We start from the raw sequence: 19,781 nt of genomic DNA on the forward strand, positions 1-19,781 counted from the left end.
GGATAAATTTAACGCATCCTGCTAAATAAAAGTAATAATTTTTTTTACAAAAAAATGTAGAAAAGTATACTGTGTAAACATCGGTATGTACGTTTGCACCGTGTAAATAGCATTTTGCTTAGTGCATATAGTAAAAGATGCTTCACACAAATTACAAATGGAAGTAATATGCTATTTGTACCAAAGGTAAAATATCTGAGCAGTGGTGGGCGGAGTTAGTGAAAGCAATCTTTGCCAACAAGTATCATTATTTGCACTGAGTGTAAACAGACACGGGCCTTACTATTTGCATGTGCATCATTTTCCCCTGCGGTCTGCAATCCTATCAGAACACACCTACGACCCATTTTTAATTCCCAACCCACTAACTAAGAATAACTGGCCTAAAGGACATAAAATTAACATCTTCAGCCACCTGAGTTTGTGCGAGTAGTGTTTAATGATTGCATTTGTGTCATAATGAGCTAAAAAATGCAAATAAAGCTGAGCATCGACGGCACCTGCATAACTAGAGAGATCTTCCTGGAGGATTGCTTTCAGACAGCCTCATTCCCCTGCCGTTAAGAGGCTGAATAAAGTGATTGTTTCATAAAACACACCTGCTCAAGGGCTTTGAAGCGAGATAAAGGGATTTCCCATAATGACACCATCTGAAATAAAAAGAGTGTTTCATTTCAGCCTCTGGAGTACTGGAGTCACCGTGTGCTCGGATATGACTCTTTTTGTGCTCCGCCGTAGCTGAAAGATGGATTTCCATTGTGCAAATATATCTTCCTCCATCTTAATGTGACATTTAATCTCACTGGGACGAACTGAACTCTGTGTTTTTGCCACATTGATGTAAACAAAGAGTAAGAAAAAGAACTGCGTGCATATGCATCGGCTGCATTGCCGTTTCTTGGTAAAAACATGCAGACTTTTCATCACTGAATCATTCTACACGATTCTATCAGCCAGCCTCTTGTTTTGAGTAAGCATGTTTCTCTGAAGCTTAGTGAAGAGGAAAACACAAAGTCTGAAGTTTGTTTCTCTCAGACTGGTTTTATTGCATGCTCTGGTGAGCAGAGAGACGACTGAGCCACTGGTCATGTTGGCAGGTGTGTGGAGCTCAGCACAGCGGCATCGGCTGGCGTCTTTTCCTCCCCATCAGAGCCATTGTGCTCTTTGTCAATCACTTGTGCGCTGCTTTGAGCAATTACCACGGTTTATTCCACCTTGGACGCACCTTGCGTATTTTGTGTAAACATTGCACACTAATTATTTATTCCCCTAAAGATGGAAGTTGCATTTGTGCATCTATAAAAAATGACAGACAAGGGAGATTTGTTAACAGATGCAGCCTTGAGCACATAAAAATGTTGCATCTTGTATCACATAAAAGATGTTAGTGGTACTATGTCTTTCCATCCATATTCCTTTTTATCTTATCTTTTTATTTCTTGCAACAACAAAAAAATCACTAAAATGTACAGTATACTATTAAGTCAAGTGGGTGCAATTAATATCATTATCATTACATTATAAAATAATAAAATACATTTACTTATAAATATATTATATAGAGACACAGAACATTGTATTTTAATATCTAAAACATTTTATTGTAAACTTAAATATTATGTGCACGGTAAAATGTTTTAGATATCATAATACACTTTTTATTTCATTAGCATTGTAAATAGTCTGCCTTGTCTTTATTTTCTCAAAGAAATTGCTACACCTAGTGGGCATGTAGTTAAAACACCAAACACCAACACTTCGCACTGCTGGTTAACTATCTTGTGCATATATCACAAAAATTGTGCATATGATTACCGGAAACAAATCAGTTAGATACATGAAATAAGTCTGTATAATGTTTTGAAGCTACATTTTTTAAACCAAAAGAACCAGACTTATGCTTTATCAGTATTTAGTCACAGATTATTTACTTTTGTCATTAGCGGTTTGTGAGTTGTTGTTTGTAGTCCATCAAAGGAATTGCAACTCTTTTAAGAGCAAATGGGAAATGCATTTTACTGCAGATGTGAATATATTGTTAACAAAATATGTGCTGGAGTTATGGCATGTAGTTACTTCGCTGTGTCTGTCGTAATAAATTAAAGCATTTTAACTATATTTCAGCGTCAAGATTACAGATTGCAACCTTGAGCAAGTAAAAACGTTGCACGAGATCTGTGTGTGACATAAAATACACCTCGGTCATGATCAGATGTTAGTGGTAATCTGTCGTTCCAGACATATTTCAGTTTTACTGCCATTATTTCTGTGGTGAGACATAAAAATCACTGTTTCACTTCAATGCATTGTGGACTTTTGCAAGTCAAGTGCTACAAACAATATACACTAGCAGTCAAAAGATTTTGAACAGTAAGGTTTTTTAAAGAAGTCCCTTCTGCATTTCTTTGATCCTAAGTACAGCAAAAACTGTAAATTTCTGGAATATTTTTACTATTTAAAATAACTGTTTTCTATTTGAATATATTTTAAAATGTAATTTATTTCTGTGATTTTAAAGCTGATTTTTTAGCATTATTAGTCCAGTCACATGATCCTTCAGAATTTCAGAAATCATTCTGATTTGCTGCTCAAAAACATTTATTATGTTGAAAACAACTGAGTAGATTTTTTTTTATTTCAGGTTTCTTTGATGAATATAAAGTTCAGAAGATATATATATATATAAGATATATATATATATGTACTGACTCCAAGCTTTTGGAAACAATTTACTCAACTGATTTAAATATTGATAATAAAAATAATGATAATAAATGTTTTTTGAATAGCAAATCAGCATATTATAATGATTTCTGAAGGATCATGTGACACTGAAGACTGGAGCAATGATGCTGAAAATGTAGCTTTAATCACAGGAATAAATTACATTTTAAAATATATTCAAATAGAAAACAGTTATTTTAAATACTAAAAATATTTCAAAACATTGCTGCTTTTGCTCTACTTTGGATCCAATAAATGCAGGCTTGGTGAGCAGAAGAGACTTCTTTAAAAACATTAAAAATCTTACTGTTCAAAAACTTTTGAATGGTAGTATATACAATAAAATATATATATATATATATATAACACATATATAAAAAGTCTAAGTCTATTTATACGGTTCCGTTTGTTAACTAATCAAAAGTTGCATCTGTTAATATAATGTAATGAGCTAACATGAACTAATAGTGAAAAGATTTAGTGTTATTAACAGATGCTGACAAAGATAAATAAATGGATCAAATGTACTGTTACTGCATTAACCAACTTTAACAAAACGTTATTGTAAATAAATAATGCTTAATGTCAAAAGAGTTTTAAGGTCAGTGCGAGGCTATAATGTAGTAAGTGGTTATTTCTTTCTCACAGGCTCAATATTTAATAGTCTGTAGTGCTACATTTGCATGAATAATAATAAAAATAAAAAACACCTTTGTCGACCTCCCTGGTCGTAGTCACTCAGGATCAAAGCTTTCCACTCAGTGGCCTGAACAGTCAGAAACACTTGGCATGAAGCTCTTTTAAACTTCAACCAAGAAGGAGTGAAACTGGCCTCTCGGGCCGAAAGTCAAGAAAGATCTGTTATCAAACTAATGTTGCAGCTTGTTTTAAAAACAAAGAAACAGAAATGGACTGTGAAATGACTGCTAATTGCAACATGGTCGTTCAGTAACGAGAAACACTTAGTCGGTGCCAGACAACGCCACAGCTAAGTGAGCAAAAGAAGGTGAAGCCAATCATGTAATGCTTTTTGCTCTTTATCACCGAGCTCTTAGCATACACCATTTCACACTGCTGGACTTAAACTTGGAGGGTAAGGACAATTAGTAAAGGGTCTGGTTGATGTAGAGCTCGGCATTCGCCATCAGTTAAGGCTCAAAGTCAGATCGCAATACAAAGGCAAGGGTATTTTCAAAAGAAGACCTATCTGTTCATTGGGATCAAGGGACATGCTAAGACACGGTTGGTGTCTATGGAAAATAAGCAGTTCGCTCCAGCGCGGGGACTGTGACTGAAGGGGGCTATTATATCGGCCTATTTTTACTGTCTAGATACCCCACGTATATGTAATTACACCAGCACAAGATTATAGATTATTTAATGGAAAGTCAGCTGTACAACAAAGCCAATTAATCTGTCATAAATTACATGCAACACCGAGTTCCTTAAGATCATTTGAGAAAAGCATCAGGTCGACACATTCCTCCGCTGAGAGATTTACGCAGTGAAATACTTACGCGGCTGACCCGGTGTTTTAGTGCGTCATGTAATGACACCATTTAATTAACTTTCCTGGGACCACCAGCATGAAAAGAGCTGCACAGGTCAGCCGACATTTCCACTGATTATGAGCATGAACGCTTAAAAGCCTCTTTTCAGCAGCTCAATTTAAAAAGCATTAGCAATCCTGGGGATTTAAGGGCGAGCTGCTCTCCAAAGTTTCACTAAAACACTCGCACCTCGCAAATCTGAGCAAAAATGGTTTAATCCCAATAGTTTTTCCACTAAAATTTCCAATTAAGAACAAGCAGCCTATATTATGGGTCTTGGAGTAACTCTAAATCAGCAAATTCTGTAGATCATATTGAATTTCATTAAGTGTAAAATACATATGTGACCCAGGACCACAAAACCAGTCATAAGTGTCAATTTTTCGAAATTGAGCTTTATACATCATCTGAAAGATGAATAAATAAGCTTTCCATCGATGTATGGTTTGTTAGGATAGAACAATATTTGGCCGAGATGCAGCTATTTCAGTATGTGGAATCTGAGGGTGCAAAAAAATCTAAATATTGAGAAAATCGCCTTTAAAGTTTTTCAAATTAAGTTCTTTGCAAAGCATATTACTAATCAAAAATTAAGTTTTGATATATTTACAGTAGGAAATTTACAAAATATCTTCACGGAACATGATCTTTACTTAATTTCCTAATGATTTTTGGTATAAAAGAAAAATCTATAATTTTGACCCATACAATGTATTTTTGGCTATTGCTACAAATATACCCCAGCGACTTAAGACTGGTTTTGTGGCCTAGGGTCACATATATTATGGGCAACACTTTATTTTAAGAACCAATTCTCTTTATTAACTACCAGGATATTGGCTGTTGAATAGTACTTATAAAGCACATATTAATGTCTTATTCTGCATGACCATATTTACATGGTTCGTACAGATAAAAATAATCAGTGTCTTTTTAATTTAAAACCATGGTTCATTTTCGTAAAGTATTTGTAACTGTACTGCCTTAATGGTTTGATGTTTTATAGTTTAATAAAAAATAAATAAACAAATAAATTAATTAATTAATTAAAAAAAAAAAAAAAAAAAAACGAAACCACTCCGAAATCCTCATCTCAAACAAATGATTCGCGAACCTGAATCGAAGTCTCGAACTGAATCAGATGATTCGCGAACTCTCTAACTAAGTCGGTTAAGGCTAGAAGGAACACAGCTACTGGGCATGCGCACATCAATCTAACGTTATTTTTTGTCACACTGTACAACAATAAAACTGTATTATAGTAAGGGGTTGGGGTAGATTTAGACATTAAAAAAACACAAGCCAATAGGTAGAACAATTAATAAATAAGCAAAATAAGTATTTTGAATTAAACACTTATTTCATAGACACACTGTCTTTAAATAATTCAAACACTTTTCAAGTACCTCTTCAGAAATATTTCTATTTTCAAGGGTTTTCTAGGCCTTCCATTTCAAAAAGTCATATTCAAATACTTTAAGCACCTTACGAACCCTGATTTTAGAGCCCTCACTGCATATCTAAACTTTGCAACCTTACTAACTATTAATAAGCAGGTAATTATAAGGCAAAGGCATAGTTAATAGTTAGTCAATAGTCAGAATTGGTCCTTAAAATAAAGTGAGACCAACTTAGGTTGCTGACATAAACACATTTGAATTTGGATTCGTCAAACAAATATACTTTATTCGTAAGTAAAAGTGGTCAAATAATTAATATACTTTGACATTTTCTTTAGTGTGACTCAAAATCACACTATGATCAATATTTTAATGCAAAATATTGGGTCATATAATATTTCTAAAATGCCTTGGAAGTTAAAGAAGGCTTACAAGAATGGCATTACATTTTGTGACACTTTAAAATGAAAAAAACTCAAACCTGCAAGTTTACATTTCATTTGTTCCTTGTGGCTTCCAAAGTAGATTACACTCTTAAAAAAGATTCTTTATTGGAATCTTTCATTCTGTGAAGAATCTTTAACATCCATGGAACTTGAACATTGTTTAAAAGGTTCTTTTAGATTCTAAATGTTCTAAAAGTAAAATGGTTCTTACAGCATCACTGTGAAAACCTCTTTTTGGATATTTAATTTTTAAGAGTGTAATGTCGCATTTAAAAACGAAAATTTAAAACAAAAATGAACATAATCCTAAGCATATGTAAAATTTTATTACTCCCCATCAAACATAAAAATGTCAGTATGTCCAGCAGATGAACCAGAGGTGTTTCCATGAATGTTCCTTTAGACTGGCTCCACAGAGAAGCCATCTTTGGAGAGAGGACACACGCTGTAACCCACCGGTGTGGAGTATATTCCTACAGGTGCAAAAGGCAGCATATGTCTGCTGAAGGGGAAAGACTGTCCGCACAAGAGAGCTGCCGTCTGGGTTTGCGTGCAGAGTGGAAACGGCAGAGTGAGGCCGGGATGTAAGATGGGTTTGCTGGTCATTTTGAGCCTCTCCAGCTCGGCCTCCTGCAGCCGCTTGGCCTTCGCTCTTCGGTTCTGGAACCAGATCTTCACCTGGGTCTCGGTCAGGCTGAGAGAGCTGGAAAATTCGGCACGTTCTGCGATGGACAGGTATTGCTTCTGACGGAACTTCCGCTCCAGGGCCAAGAGCTGAGTTGTGGTGAAAGGGGTTCGGGGTTTACGGTTCGTCTTGTGCTTTCGGAGAGTGCATGCCGCGGGACTCTGCGGTCCTGTAAAATTAGTTCATAAATTGGCTCATAAACACCTCATACACGACTCGTTTGTTTAAAGTACACACACCAGGTCATATGTGATCTTGAACCACAAAACCAGTCATAAGTCAGGTCAGTTTTCTGAAATTGAGATTTCATCTGAAAGCTGAATAAATAATCTTTCCATTGATTTGTTAGGATAGGACAATATTTGGCTGAGATACAACCAATATGGAATCTGAGGGTGCAAAAAAAGATAATAATAAAAATATTGAGAAAATGGCTTTTAAAGTTGTCCAAATGAAGTTCTTAGCAATGCATAAAATGAATCAAAAACGTTTTGATATATCTACAGTAGGAAATTTACAAAATATCTTCAAGGAATATGATCTTTACTTAATATCCTAATGATTTTGGCATTAAAAAAAAATCAATCATTCTGACCCATACAATGTATTTTTCGCTATTGTTACAAATATATCTGTGCTACTTATGACTGGTTTTGTGGTCCGTGGTCACAAATCTACTGTATAATGTGTCTGAATACGTGGTTTGGAAATCAGACTTACTCTCTATGCTTGTAAATAATGAATTTGGTTTCTTTTTTGTCTCGATGCTGTGCTTGTCACTTGGTTTAAAAATGTTGTTGTCTAATGACAATAAACATTTTTAAAACATATTTTTTTTGGGGGGGACAATGTATATTCCTTACACATATCCAAATATATTTTACATAAAAAGGTAAATATGAAGACTGCAGATGCAAAAACTTCTAAGTCCGTCTGAGATTTTTCTTTTGTTTAGTTTAGCTTCAGTAATTTCACTTTAATGGCAAAGAAAAGTTTTTAGCCAGTTATTGAATGCCTTATTTCCACAGGAGATAAAAATGCTCATTTAAAAGAAAAATCTCAGATGTACTTTGAGGTTTTTGCACCTGAAGTGTTCATATATGTGACCCTAGACCACAAAACCAGGCATAAGTAGCACGGGTATGTTTGTATCAATAACCAAAAAATATTTTTTTATGCCAAAAATTTTGTTTGCATATTGCATATTTTGTAAATTTCCTACAGTAAATATATCAAAACTTGCATTGCTAAGAACTTAATTTGGACATGTTTTAAGCGATTTTTTCAATATTTAGATATTTTGAAATAGTTGTATCTCGACCAAATATTGTCCTATCCTAACAAACTATACATTAATGGAAAGCTTATTTATTCAGCTTTCAGATCATGCCTGGTCACATATATAATTTATAATTAAGACCTGTGTTATTTTGACAATAGTTGATTGCAAAACTGGCTCAGAAAAGTTAGTTTTGAGATTGCTTACAATTATATTATATCTAATATAATGTCATTCAGACATTGTGACGTTATTATTTAATTGTCCAAATAGTATATGGCAACTTACGTGGTGATAATCTGGGTTTGTTGATCCAGGAAGAGTCCTCTTTGACAGATTCACAGCGTTTGGGGAAATCCACTGACTCGGAATATATCACCGATCGATCATCCGGATTTATCATGCATGGCATGTGAATCGGTTCTTGTGAAGTTGATTCACTCCGTCCTTTCTTCGACATAAGGGCTTCGACGCTGAACGGGAGACTCTGCGTCTGGACTGAACGCTCCGGTGGAGGTGACCGTGAACCCTGATCATCATCTTCTTCATCGGAAGACGCGTTACCTTTATAATTATCTGAACTCATTCCGGGAATAAATACCTATAACTATACTCCACATGGAAACTTGAGAAGGAACCCGTAGTCGCGCTTGTTCTCCGTTGCTTAACTTTTACATAACTAACAATAAGTTGACAAAAGTTACAAGACTATCCAAAGTTTGAGCCAATCACCGTTCACTCAGAGGCTGCGTCTCAAATCCTAGAGAGCCGCCTACTTAGACAGCCTTTTTTTTTTTTTGACACAGAATTAGTGTTTTTAGTGATGTGAACGGGTGATTGCCTCATCAGGAGATCTGCAGCAAGTTCCTGAGCCGTTAAATGATACTCTTGATGGATAAAGAGGTTATTTAGAGCACAATGTGGTGTTTATAGTGGGGAAATATATGTAAGCTAAAATTAGGGTTGCAGTTTTTCTTCAAATCGCTCTCACATCAGTAATTTGTTCATTTTAAGATGCACAATCAAGCTACTTCATATACTCACCCTTCATGTTTACAATAACCATTTTATAGACTGAGAACTTAAAGTTGCCGAATGTTTTTAAAATGTTTAGAAAAACATACAGCAGTTTATCAAAGTGTAAACACAGCAACAGCAAAACTTGAAATATGATAACATTTGTGACATACATTTGGAGGGGAATAAAGGTTTCAGGCTAGTGTGTAAATTACTGTAATTATATTGTTGTTGCTATTAACACCTTGTAATTAGGCTCCTGGAATCCGGTTCTTTTTTACCAGGATTTAAGCGTAATACCGGAAAATTGCTACCCTCTCAAAGGTGTATGGCGCCCACTCATATAGCCCGAGTCTGTCAATTTAAAGTGTATGAACTTGTCGGAGTTCACAAGTAATATGCCATGAAGTGCACTGAAATTAAAACATAGGTCAAAACAATCTTAACTGATGGAAAAGGTTTGTTATGAAAACGGAATCTCTGTGCGCTCGGTGGGCAATTCCGGCTTCCCGGTTCGATTTATCCAAGAAATCTAAACAAATGTAATGCAAAACAAACTTAACATGCAACTCCTTTTTCCCACTGCAGGATTTGCATTGCACTGTGGTAATTATTTGATTCCTAGAGAATGCAGAAGTACAAGTCAGTCCTGTCAAAACTAACACTTAAGTGTCTCCACCAAGTCTGGGCTCCTGCACCATTATTACAGCTCTCCAGAGGAGTCATACTCTGTAATCGTGACAGGTTTAATTCTGTGGCAAAGGCCTTGGCTTATGGCTTCATTAAGCTTTATGAATCACTGTGTTCGCATCACTTGCGTTCTATACTTAAACGCTTTGGGAATCATTTTAGCATTCACCTTTACATATTCCCCTCTGTAATAGCAGTGATTAGGGTGCACTCCTGAGGTTAAAAATCAGGGTAATTTGTGTTCCTTTGTGGCGTCTTTTAGATTGTTAAACTGGAGAATTAAGTATGTTGGCGAGAATGGCGTATATAGTGCTCATTAGTGGAAAAAGAGAAAATGTCAGGAAGTTCACTCTTGCCAATACTGTCACATAATATGCAGTACAAACTCTATGTACAGGGTCGACACCGGAGGGAAGTTTTAGCAGATAATCCTTGACAAGGATTTGGCTGCTGTGGCCTGTGGCGCTGTAGACAAGGCAGATTGTTATACAGTACGGGCCAAAAGGAATGACTGCTACAGAACTGCTAGTCATTGGAAAACCTGTTCAGATACTGAAGATTTGATTATGTAAAGATACATTTTTTTTCTGTAAGAAAATGTTTTTAATTAGAAAGCAATGCTCACAACTTGGTTTTAATTACTTTTGTATACAAACATGATATGAACTAAAAAAGCATGACACAAACTATGCACCTGGCATGTCAAATAAATCGTAAACGTCTAGTACTCACACTGATCGGTTCTTGTTTACAACATGCTTTAAAGTGAATTTACTTTTGGAATTGTTTGTTGCCCAGACTGCTTTTGAGGGTTGGTGAGCAAATGAAACGGAGACCAAGCAAAACCAAACAAAGTCAAACTGCTATTTTAGTCTGAGAATGGGAAAATGAAGACTAACAAAGCTCTGTATTATTTTAGAGAATTCACATGCATGTTATAACCACTTCAGCCATCATTTCTGTGCTTACTTTGGCTCATAATTCTGTGCCAGGATTACAGAGAATGACATAATTTGATCTGCAGTTACATCATTTTGAGTACTACACAAATCAGCTTTGGATTTAGAAATCTTCATACCTATTAAGGTTTAAGGAAGATCTGAATAGTACTTTATAAACAGTATATTTATAAATAAGCATAAACACAAAAGGAATCCTGTTAGTTGTGCTAATTAAACCATTTAAGGATAATTTTGTACCAGACTGCTGAAATGCTTGGAAACATAATTTGCATGTAAAAAAAAAAAAAAAAAAGTAAAGAAGCCAAGAGTTACAGTTGCATTATTTAATTTGAAATTCTGTAAATATACAAAATTAAATATTTCAATTTGGATCTCATAACAATTTCACTGTTCATTGCCTTTAAACAGTTCGTTTCTCTTCATTAAGCTACGCTGAAATGTAAGCAGACCATTATGCACAATTTATGTCCCTAGAGGCGCAGTATTTGATGCGGCAGACGGCCCCACTTTTAGGGTTGAACTGCACTATGGGAACATTCAGTTCATAAATGCAGCACAATATCAAACTTGACCCCATTTTTCAGATTATGTAAAAAAAAAACACCAGATGAGGCTCTTCACATGGCTTTCAAGAATGATGTTCAGCACAACTGCACCCGGATGGTGTTTGTTTGATAGCATTATCCAGCAGACCCCATTCGATGAAATATGCAGTGCCAGTCAAGAAGGAAGCCACTACACTGTGACTGAACTTGGAAGTGGCGGTGAGTTTGAGTAGTTCACATACCAAATGAAACATGCATGGTGAGCCTAATGTTTCTGACACAGCTGGACGGCCTGTCTGTGTCCCTCTTGGCTATATGGATCCAGGTTCTTATTACACCCTCATCAGCGCTTGCACAATGTAAAGCGCTTGAAGGCTTCTTCCTGACACCGTTCTGTTTCCTCACGGCAATATGCAATTACACCTGCATGGTGGCAGTTAAGATGACATAAGGTAATTTTCCTGAGAATCGTTTTGGTGTGGCTTCTAAGCATCAGATTTTGAGGAATTCTTTATAGATTTGTGGCACTGTGGTGTTTTCTTCACACAAGCAACTGAACCCTGTGGTTTCTGCTGTCAAGGACGTTTTTACAACATGTTTTATAATTCAGGAGGTACAGGGAATTTTATTGCTCTCTGTCACATAGTGAATTAAAAGCCGTAAAGCACTGGTTAATGAGACTGCCGTCAGCCAGGGTCAGTGGTTCACGTCTATTAAATGAAGCCTTATTGTCTGTGCTCAGTCTTAAATCGTAGTTGTATATCATTCACAATTTGGTCATGTTGGGCTTTTCCACACCAAAGCACGACTAAGACCAACAGTGCTGAGTAGGTTATTTACAAATTGTAGTCTGTTACGGATTACAAATTACATGCGAAAATTGTAGTTAGTAATAATCTGGATTACACAAAAGGTAGTGTGACTACTTCCTGATTACTTAACGATTACTTTTGACTTAAATGTGATTATTGCATACTACATTGATGAAAAAACAACAAAAAGTAAAACATACACTACTAGTCAAAAGTTTTTAAACAGTCAAATTTTTTATGTTTTTTTAAAGCCTCTTCTGCTTAAAAAGCATGCATTTCAGATGCATTTAATCATGCATGCATTTAAAAGCATGCATTTAATCCAAAGTACAGCAAAAACTGTAAAATGTTGAAATATTTTTACTATTTACAATAACAGTTTTTTTTTTTTAAATATATTTTGAGATGTAATTTATTCCTGTGATCAAAGCTGGATTTTCGCATCATTACTCTAGTCTTCAATGTCACATGATCCTTCAGAAATAATGCTGTAATATGCAGATTTGCTGTTCAAGAAATGTTTATTATTATTATTATTATTGTTGTTGTTGTTGTTATTATTACCAATATTTAAAACAGTTGAGAAAAAATTCTACTCAGCTGTTTTCAAAATAATAATAATAAATGTTTTTTTTGAGCAGCAAATTAGAATATTAGAATGATTTCTGAAGGATCATGTGATGAGTAATGATGCTAACAATTCAGTTGTGAAATCACAGGAATAAATCATATTTTAAATTTTATTCAAATAGAAAACAGTTATTTTAAATAGTAAAAATATTTCAAAATTTTACTGTTTTTGCTGTACTTTGGATCAAATAAATGCAGGCTTGGTGAGCAGAAAACAATTCTTTAAAAAACATTACAAATCTTACTGTTCAAAAACTTTTGACTCGTAGTGTTTTTAATTCTTTTTAATCAAAATCATTAAATAAATTAAACAACTGCCTTTGTGTGAATAGGTAATCATGTAATCCGTAAAAAATAAGTGTAATCTGATCATAAGCATTTTAAAATGTAATCTAATTACAAGTACTTAATTTTTGGAATCTGATGACGTAATCCAGATTACATGTAATCAGTTACTACCCAGCACTGAATCCAGTCCTGAATCTGTGCAATATATTTACAGGTACAATTGCAGCACTCAGTTGTTACTGGTGGTATTAACAATGTTCAAGAAGCAACTACAAAGCGCCTGTGCTTTCACAATAACTCCTCCCGTGTGCCTCAGACAAAGAGCTTTTTAGCCTCAGAACTAATTCCAGTTGTTCAACGGGTGATATTTCATTAATTATGGATGCTGTCGTTAAAAGGAAATACGCTGTGAGGGAAAAGATGTGCAAATGTAACCAGTAGCATAAGGTGTGTGGTAGCGCAAAGCTGAGTCACTGTCATTGTCTTTGTCCTGCTTTGTGTGCATCCAACCACATCAAGCCAGTGCAAAGTTGAGAGCGGAAGACGAAGAAGTGAAGAGATTACATCTGTCTACTAGAGCTAATTATAACATAATGTGTCATTTAACACAATTTATTAAATCTGAACGCCAAAGAAGAAGTGGAAAGAATGATAAATACCTGATAGGGATGTACAAGGGAGAAAAGAAGATACATGAAATGAAAAACTGTATTGTATTGAAGTTCAATGAGCCCTTTGAAGCTAAATTCAAAGGGAAAATAAAGCAGGGCTGGTCACAGAAGACACTATATCTGCTGCCCAAGCAATACATTTAATTGATTTATGACAAAGCAGATATAAAAATAAACCTGAATGAAGTTGAACAAAATAAAATGGACACAAAAGAACAAGATGCTTGCGTGAAAGAGTTGCAATTGTCATACTGTGTGTGGAAATTGTGTACATTGATGCCGTGTGGTCCAATATTGCTATCTTATCCTGTGAGAGATAATTTGTGTTTTCCATGTTTATCCGCACATCATTATAAAAATTACATTAAGCAACCCCTGCTTGTGGCTAAGGACTCATAACAGTGCTAAAGAGAAGGTGTGGCTCCACTTGTTTAGCATGTTTCAACACATGAACCTAAATGAGCCTGGTGGTGAAAATAATTACAGCTTAATTCAGTGTTGGAATCCGTATCAAATGTGCAAGGCCTGCATGTCACGCTGTCATGCATAACTGCATCTCATTGTTCTGGACTTTAACAGTTTATGGCAGTTCAGTTCAATCCTTTGTGATTCATTGTGAGATATTTAATTTGAAGAACCAAACACGTTGTAAGAGCTATATAATCTATTGCGAAATACATGTTTAGCTGGTTATTGTCAGATCTAAACATCCCCGAGCAACTGCTCCCTTTCTTACCTGAGTTCTATAATTTATCCTAATCTACAACAAACATTTACAGTAGTTGCACTTAACCTGCATTTAATCTTAGAGATCTACCCACTGCTATTTAGCTGATGCTCAAGGAAAACACATAATCATCACAGGCGCCCAGGAGAGGGGCCTAAACTATAAGCATTGTCTGTAATCAAGCCTTGGGTTTATTGCTTTCATTACACAGACTTGACTTGACAGCATGATTTATCCATTTCAATTTCAATTTCAATGTATGAGATCGTGTTCTCAACAATAGCTTTTCTATTTGATGACTTCTGCCACAAACCCACAACCTGCAGAAGCACGATGCTGAGCTCCTTCTACGCTGGGATTGCGATGCAATTTTATTGTGGGTAAAACATTTACTGACAATTGTTTTCAGTGAATTCTTTTTTATAACATCTAGAATTAGTTAAAACATAGAATGGAATAGAATGTTTTCAGTGTTTTAATAAGCATTTTTTTTTTTTACAAACAGCTTGATATGCAATTAAAGAACTTTTTTTTCCCATTACCTTTTGTTGCTTTTTGAAACCTCTAGAGTCAGTAAAATAAATAAATAAATAAATACATTTTTCTTTTACAAACAACCTGACATCCAATAACAACACATTCTGTCACTATAAAGCTTAAATAGTAACACTACAAGTGAGAAACGAACAAAAGAGTGATGAACGTAGTCCTGTAAAGTTAATGAATGGACACATTAGAAGGCCATTCTTTTTATAAATGTTAAAAATGTAAATACAAAACCAGCAACTAATACATATAGTATATTTTAAATGGAGAGTGTGAAAGTGGGAGCCCTGCTACACTTTATGTAGCTGCTCTTAATTTGGAAATATCACCATCTAGTGGTCATCCGTAAATCATACTCATTTCCTCCACAAATTTTTCATTTTTTAAGTCCTAAGAATTGAGATTTTACATTCTTATAACTTATTATTATGAAGGCATATTATGAACAGCATTGTGCCATTTGAACTTTCATTAATTTCTCTGGAAAATGCACTGCATGTGGTACCACCTGAAATTGAAAGGTAAAAGAATTACAAAATGAAAATCAATTTACTTGAAGGATTTTGCATTTTACCTATAACAGTAAAAACTTGTGTTTTTCACACAGTTTGTTCTCATGCATAAATTTCAGCTTGTTCCTAACACCATACTGATATGGCCAAAATTATTTATATACAGAGTCACACCGATATTTATGGCTATTTTAAAGTGAATTTTATTATTTTTTTGGGAGCTTGACACATGTGGTCAATATGCAGTTCATAGATTCTTTAAAAAATTCTCCTTTTGAGCTCCATGAAAAAAAATATATAAAATAATAATAATATTGGTGTAGAACTGGGTTATCTAAACCTGTTTCAGAAGTCTTATAGACTTTAGCTTCAACCCTAATTAAACACACCTGAACCACAGTAATTAAGGCTTTCAGACTGATAATCTTCCAAGCAAATGTGAAGGAGCTAGCTAAAGCTAAACTCTGCAGGACCCTACTGGCCCTCTAGGAGCAGGAGTGGACACCCCTGATAGAACATCATAAGGGTGAACAAATGTTGACAATTTTTTATTTTTATTTTGGGGTGAACTATCCATTTTAACCGGGCAAACCTTATTTGCTTCGGCTCTGCTGCCTCAAGGTGAGTAACCGCTGTCTGATGACCCTGTTCTCCTCCACCATTTTCTTGATAGTCCTCAAGACATCCTGTTTTGTTTGGGATCGGGACTGACATAGCCATAGAAAATAAAAGAAATCTTGATAATGAAAATTAAATGCCATGAAATGCTGAAACTGTACCCAACCCACCATTTCCTCTGCTGTTTGAGCATCTATTGCTGGGAATCCAAAAGTATCAGATGAGCCCCCTATAAAAAGCAAAGAGCAATTATGCAGCTGAACTCATTATGGTATACTCAACAGAGTATTATATAAAAATATGTGCGTTTAAAATCACATACTGTGTGGCTGTACTCCTCGCGCACATTCGCGGGTGACGCGTTTGGCGCGCAGCGATTTCCCGCCTTTAGATGCCCTCAGATTAACCGTCGATCTCATATTGGCGTAAATCCTCAAAAGATTGTTCGCTTTCACCTTCCTTGAAAACCATGGTGTTATTTCGGGACTTCTAACGTCGGAGAAGAGTAAGGGAGTCGCATCTTGAGCCCACCCGTTCAAATTCTTACTTATTTTATGGTGTTTGTTGTTTTCTCCATTATATTCCGATTCCTTGTCAGTTTGGGGCGACTGAGTGTCGAAGCGCGGTACGTACAGTAATTTACGGAAAGTTGCCATTGTTAACAACGACACCACACGTTAGAGCTGTATTAAGTTATTCAAAAAAGTTTTGTTTCAATATTATGAAACTTAACTAAAGCTAAACTTAATAAATCTAACAATTATCACCAGAAGAGGTCGAGCTCTGTAACGGTCACGTCAGGTTTGAAATGAAGGCACGCACAAGGACGAGCGACGTGCAAAGACCAGCTCTTAAAGCAATAGTTAACACAAAAAAATGGCAATTCATGTTTTGTATTTCAAACCCGTATGACATCATGTTTGGAACACAAGACACAATCTTTTTTCCCCAATACAATGAAAGTCAATTGTTTCCAGATGTTGTTATTAAGTTGGCTTGAGAAAGCCAACTTACTGATCTACTATTTAAGAATATTATTCTTCATCTTTTTCTGAGCCAAATTTCGGTATCTACCTCCTCCTAGAGCTTTCAAGCTAGAACCACCAAACTCGGTCCAGACCTTCAGACTGGTCTGACTCAGTGTGCTGTATCTTTTCAGACGGATCCGGCTTACGGTTTTCGTAAACCAGACTATCAAAACCACCAAAAATCCCATAGACTTACATTGACGGAATGTCCTTCTATGTAATATTTCTAATCCATTTAGACTCATTTAAGCTTCAACTCTAATATTTCTAATATTTCTAATCTGTCTAGCTATCTAAATCATGCTAGCAACATGCTAGTAACATGTTAATCGTGTTAGCAACATGCTAATCATGTTAGAAACATATTAGTAACATGCTAATCGTGTTAGCAACATGCTAATCATGTTAGAAACATTAGTAACATGCTAATTGTGTTAGCAACATATTAGTAACATGCTAATCATGCTAACAACATGCTAGTAACTTGGTAATCATGCAGGCAACGTGCTAGTTACATGCTAATCATACTAGAAACATGCTAACAAAATGCTAGTAACATGCTAATCATGCTAACAACATGCTAGTAACTTGCTAATCATGTTAGCAGCATGCTAACCATGTTAGAAACTTGTTAACAACATGCTAGTATAATGCTAATTGTGCTAGCAACATGTTAATCATGTTAACAACAAGCTAGTAACATGTTATCCATGTTAGAAACATGCTAGTAACATGCTAATCAGGCTAGAAACATACTAGTAACTTGCTAATCATGCTAACAACATGCTAATCATACTAAAACATGTTAACAACATGTTAAATCATGTAAGCAATGTGTTAAATCATGCTAGCTGCTTTCATACTTTTACAACTGCTTCAAACTTTCAGGGTAGGCTTTCTCAAGCCAACTTAAAGTTTGTTCTCAAACTTTACTCATCTAGTTCTACACTATATTCTAGTATATTCAAGTTGTGTACAAAACCTTAATAGATTTGTGTGAGGAACATGAAGTCATTATTCATTCAAAATCTTATTCTCTAGCTTTTAAATATGGTTCCTACACTACCAGTCAAAAGTTTTTGAACAGTAAGATTTTTAAGAATGTCTCTGCTCACCAAGCCTGCATTTATTTGATCCAAAATACAGCAAAAAAGAGTAATATTGTGAAATATTTTTACTATTTAAAATAACTGCTTTTTATTTTAATATATTCTAAAATGTAATTTATTCCTGTGATCTTACTCTTCAGTCTTCAGTGTCACATGATCCTTCAGAAATCATTCTGATATGCTGATTTGCTGCTCAAGAAACATTGTTTTATTATTATTAATATTTAAAACAGTTGAGTAAATTTTTTCAGGATTCTTTAATGAATAGAAAGATCTAAACATCAGTATTTATCTGAAATAAAAAGCTTGTGTAACATTATACACTATACCATGGGGGAGAAATTATAGAAAATAATATTTTTATTTAGCAAGGATGCTTTAAATTGATCAAAAGTCATGATAAAGACATTTATAATGTTACAAAATATGTATATTTCAGATAAATGCTGTTCTTCTGAACTTTCTATGCAAGAATCCTGAAAAAAAAATCTACTCTGTTTTTAACATAATAATATATATATATATATATATATATATATATATATATTTTTTTTTTTTTTTTTGAGAGCAGCAAATCAGAATATTAGAATGATTTCTGAAGGATCATGTGACTGGAGTAATGATGCTAAAAAGTCAGCTTTGAAATCACAGGAATAAATTACATTTTAAAATATATTCAAATAAAAAAACTTATTTTAAATAGTAAAATATTGCAAAGTTTTACTGTTTTTGCTGTAGAGATTTCTTAAAAAAAAAAAAACATTAAAAATCCCAAACATTCAAAACCCTTTGACTGGTATTTACAGGTTTGCAAAGGAGGAAATGCTGATGAATAAATAATGACAAAATGCTCTTTTCATTTCAGATTTCCTTTACACTCATCACAGTCGCCCTTGAAATACTCCAGATAAACCGTCCCAGCATTTACACTGTAAGTTACTTTATATACAGCGTGGAAAGTAATGCAATTATAACAATAGACACAAAAATGCATAAACATATACATTATATTCATTCTCATTTACACGCAAAATGGACAGAAATATACACCATTGCCGCTAGAGGGTGCTATTGTGTGCCTCTGCAGTAATCGTGCAGTAAGAGTGCCTGCATTAAGATACCCCTGTTCAGACGTAAACAAATGATACAGCACATGTAGATGATTCATAGATGATAAACACTGACGCACTGGGCTTCAAGTAATTCAATTGCATAAATGGTTTGATGCATTGTTGAGCATTCATCATGAGGCCTGCCCTCTCAGCAGATCAATCTTACAGTAATCAATCAACAGTAATTAATCGTAGTAATTCCAGAATAATCAAGGCCTCACCCCCGTGGCCTCCTTGTAATCATAACACTGCCTTTTAGGCAGCATGTGCTGCATCAGACAAGCTAAAAATAGATTTGACCCCATTCTCAGACAGCATGCCAGAAGCTTGCTGCATATCCTATTGTGCTTTGATTTTATGTAGGTTGAGTGAAATTAAACAACATCAGATCGACTGATAACTTCGATTAATGAAGACGAGACCCACGGTG

At 34.9% G+C, this 19,781-nt stretch overlaps 2 protein-coding genes across 2 annotated transcripts; both read right to left on the reverse strand.

Annotated features, from left to right (window-relative positions):
• Window positions 1-5,997: 5,997 nt before the first annotated feature.
• msx2a (muscle segment homeobox 2a) lies at window positions 5,998-8,758 on the reverse strand. Its single transcript, XM_051127904.1, has 2 exons — window positions 8,373-8,758; window positions 5,998-6,974 (listed from the first exon to the last, which is right to left on the reverse strand). Exons 1-2 carry the CDS (start codon window positions 8,668-8,670, stop codon window positions 6,520-6,522), a joined length of 753 nt encoding a protein of 250 aa, XP_050983861.1. The 5' UTR covers window positions 8,671-8,758; the 3' UTR covers window positions 5,998-6,519.
• Window positions 8,759-15,068: 6,310 nt separating this feature from the next.
• si:ch211-277c7.7 (uncharacterized protein LOC100538111 homolog) lies at window positions 15,069-16,878 on the reverse strand. Its single transcript, XM_051127011.1, has 4 exons — window positions 16,425-16,878; window positions 16,273-16,331; window positions 16,077-16,191; window positions 15,069-15,480 (listed from the first exon to the last, which is right to left on the reverse strand). The coding sequence occupies exons 1-3, from the start codon at window positions 16,756-16,758 to the stop codon at window positions 16,078-16,080; spliced, it is 507 nt and encodes a 168-aa protein (XP_050982968.1). The 5' UTR covers window positions 16,759-16,878; the 3' UTR covers window positions 15,069-15,480; window position 16,077.
• Between the last annotated feature and the right edge of the window lie 2,903 nt (window positions 16,879-19,781).

Source organism: Labeo rohita, chromosome 14 (assembly GCF_022985175.1).
Source record: "Labeo rohita strain BAU-BD-2019 chromosome 14, IGBB_LRoh.1.0, whole genome shotgun sequence".
Lineage (NCBI taxonomy): Eukaryota > Metazoa > Chordata > Actinopteri > Cypriniformes > Cyprinidae > Labeo > Labeo rohita.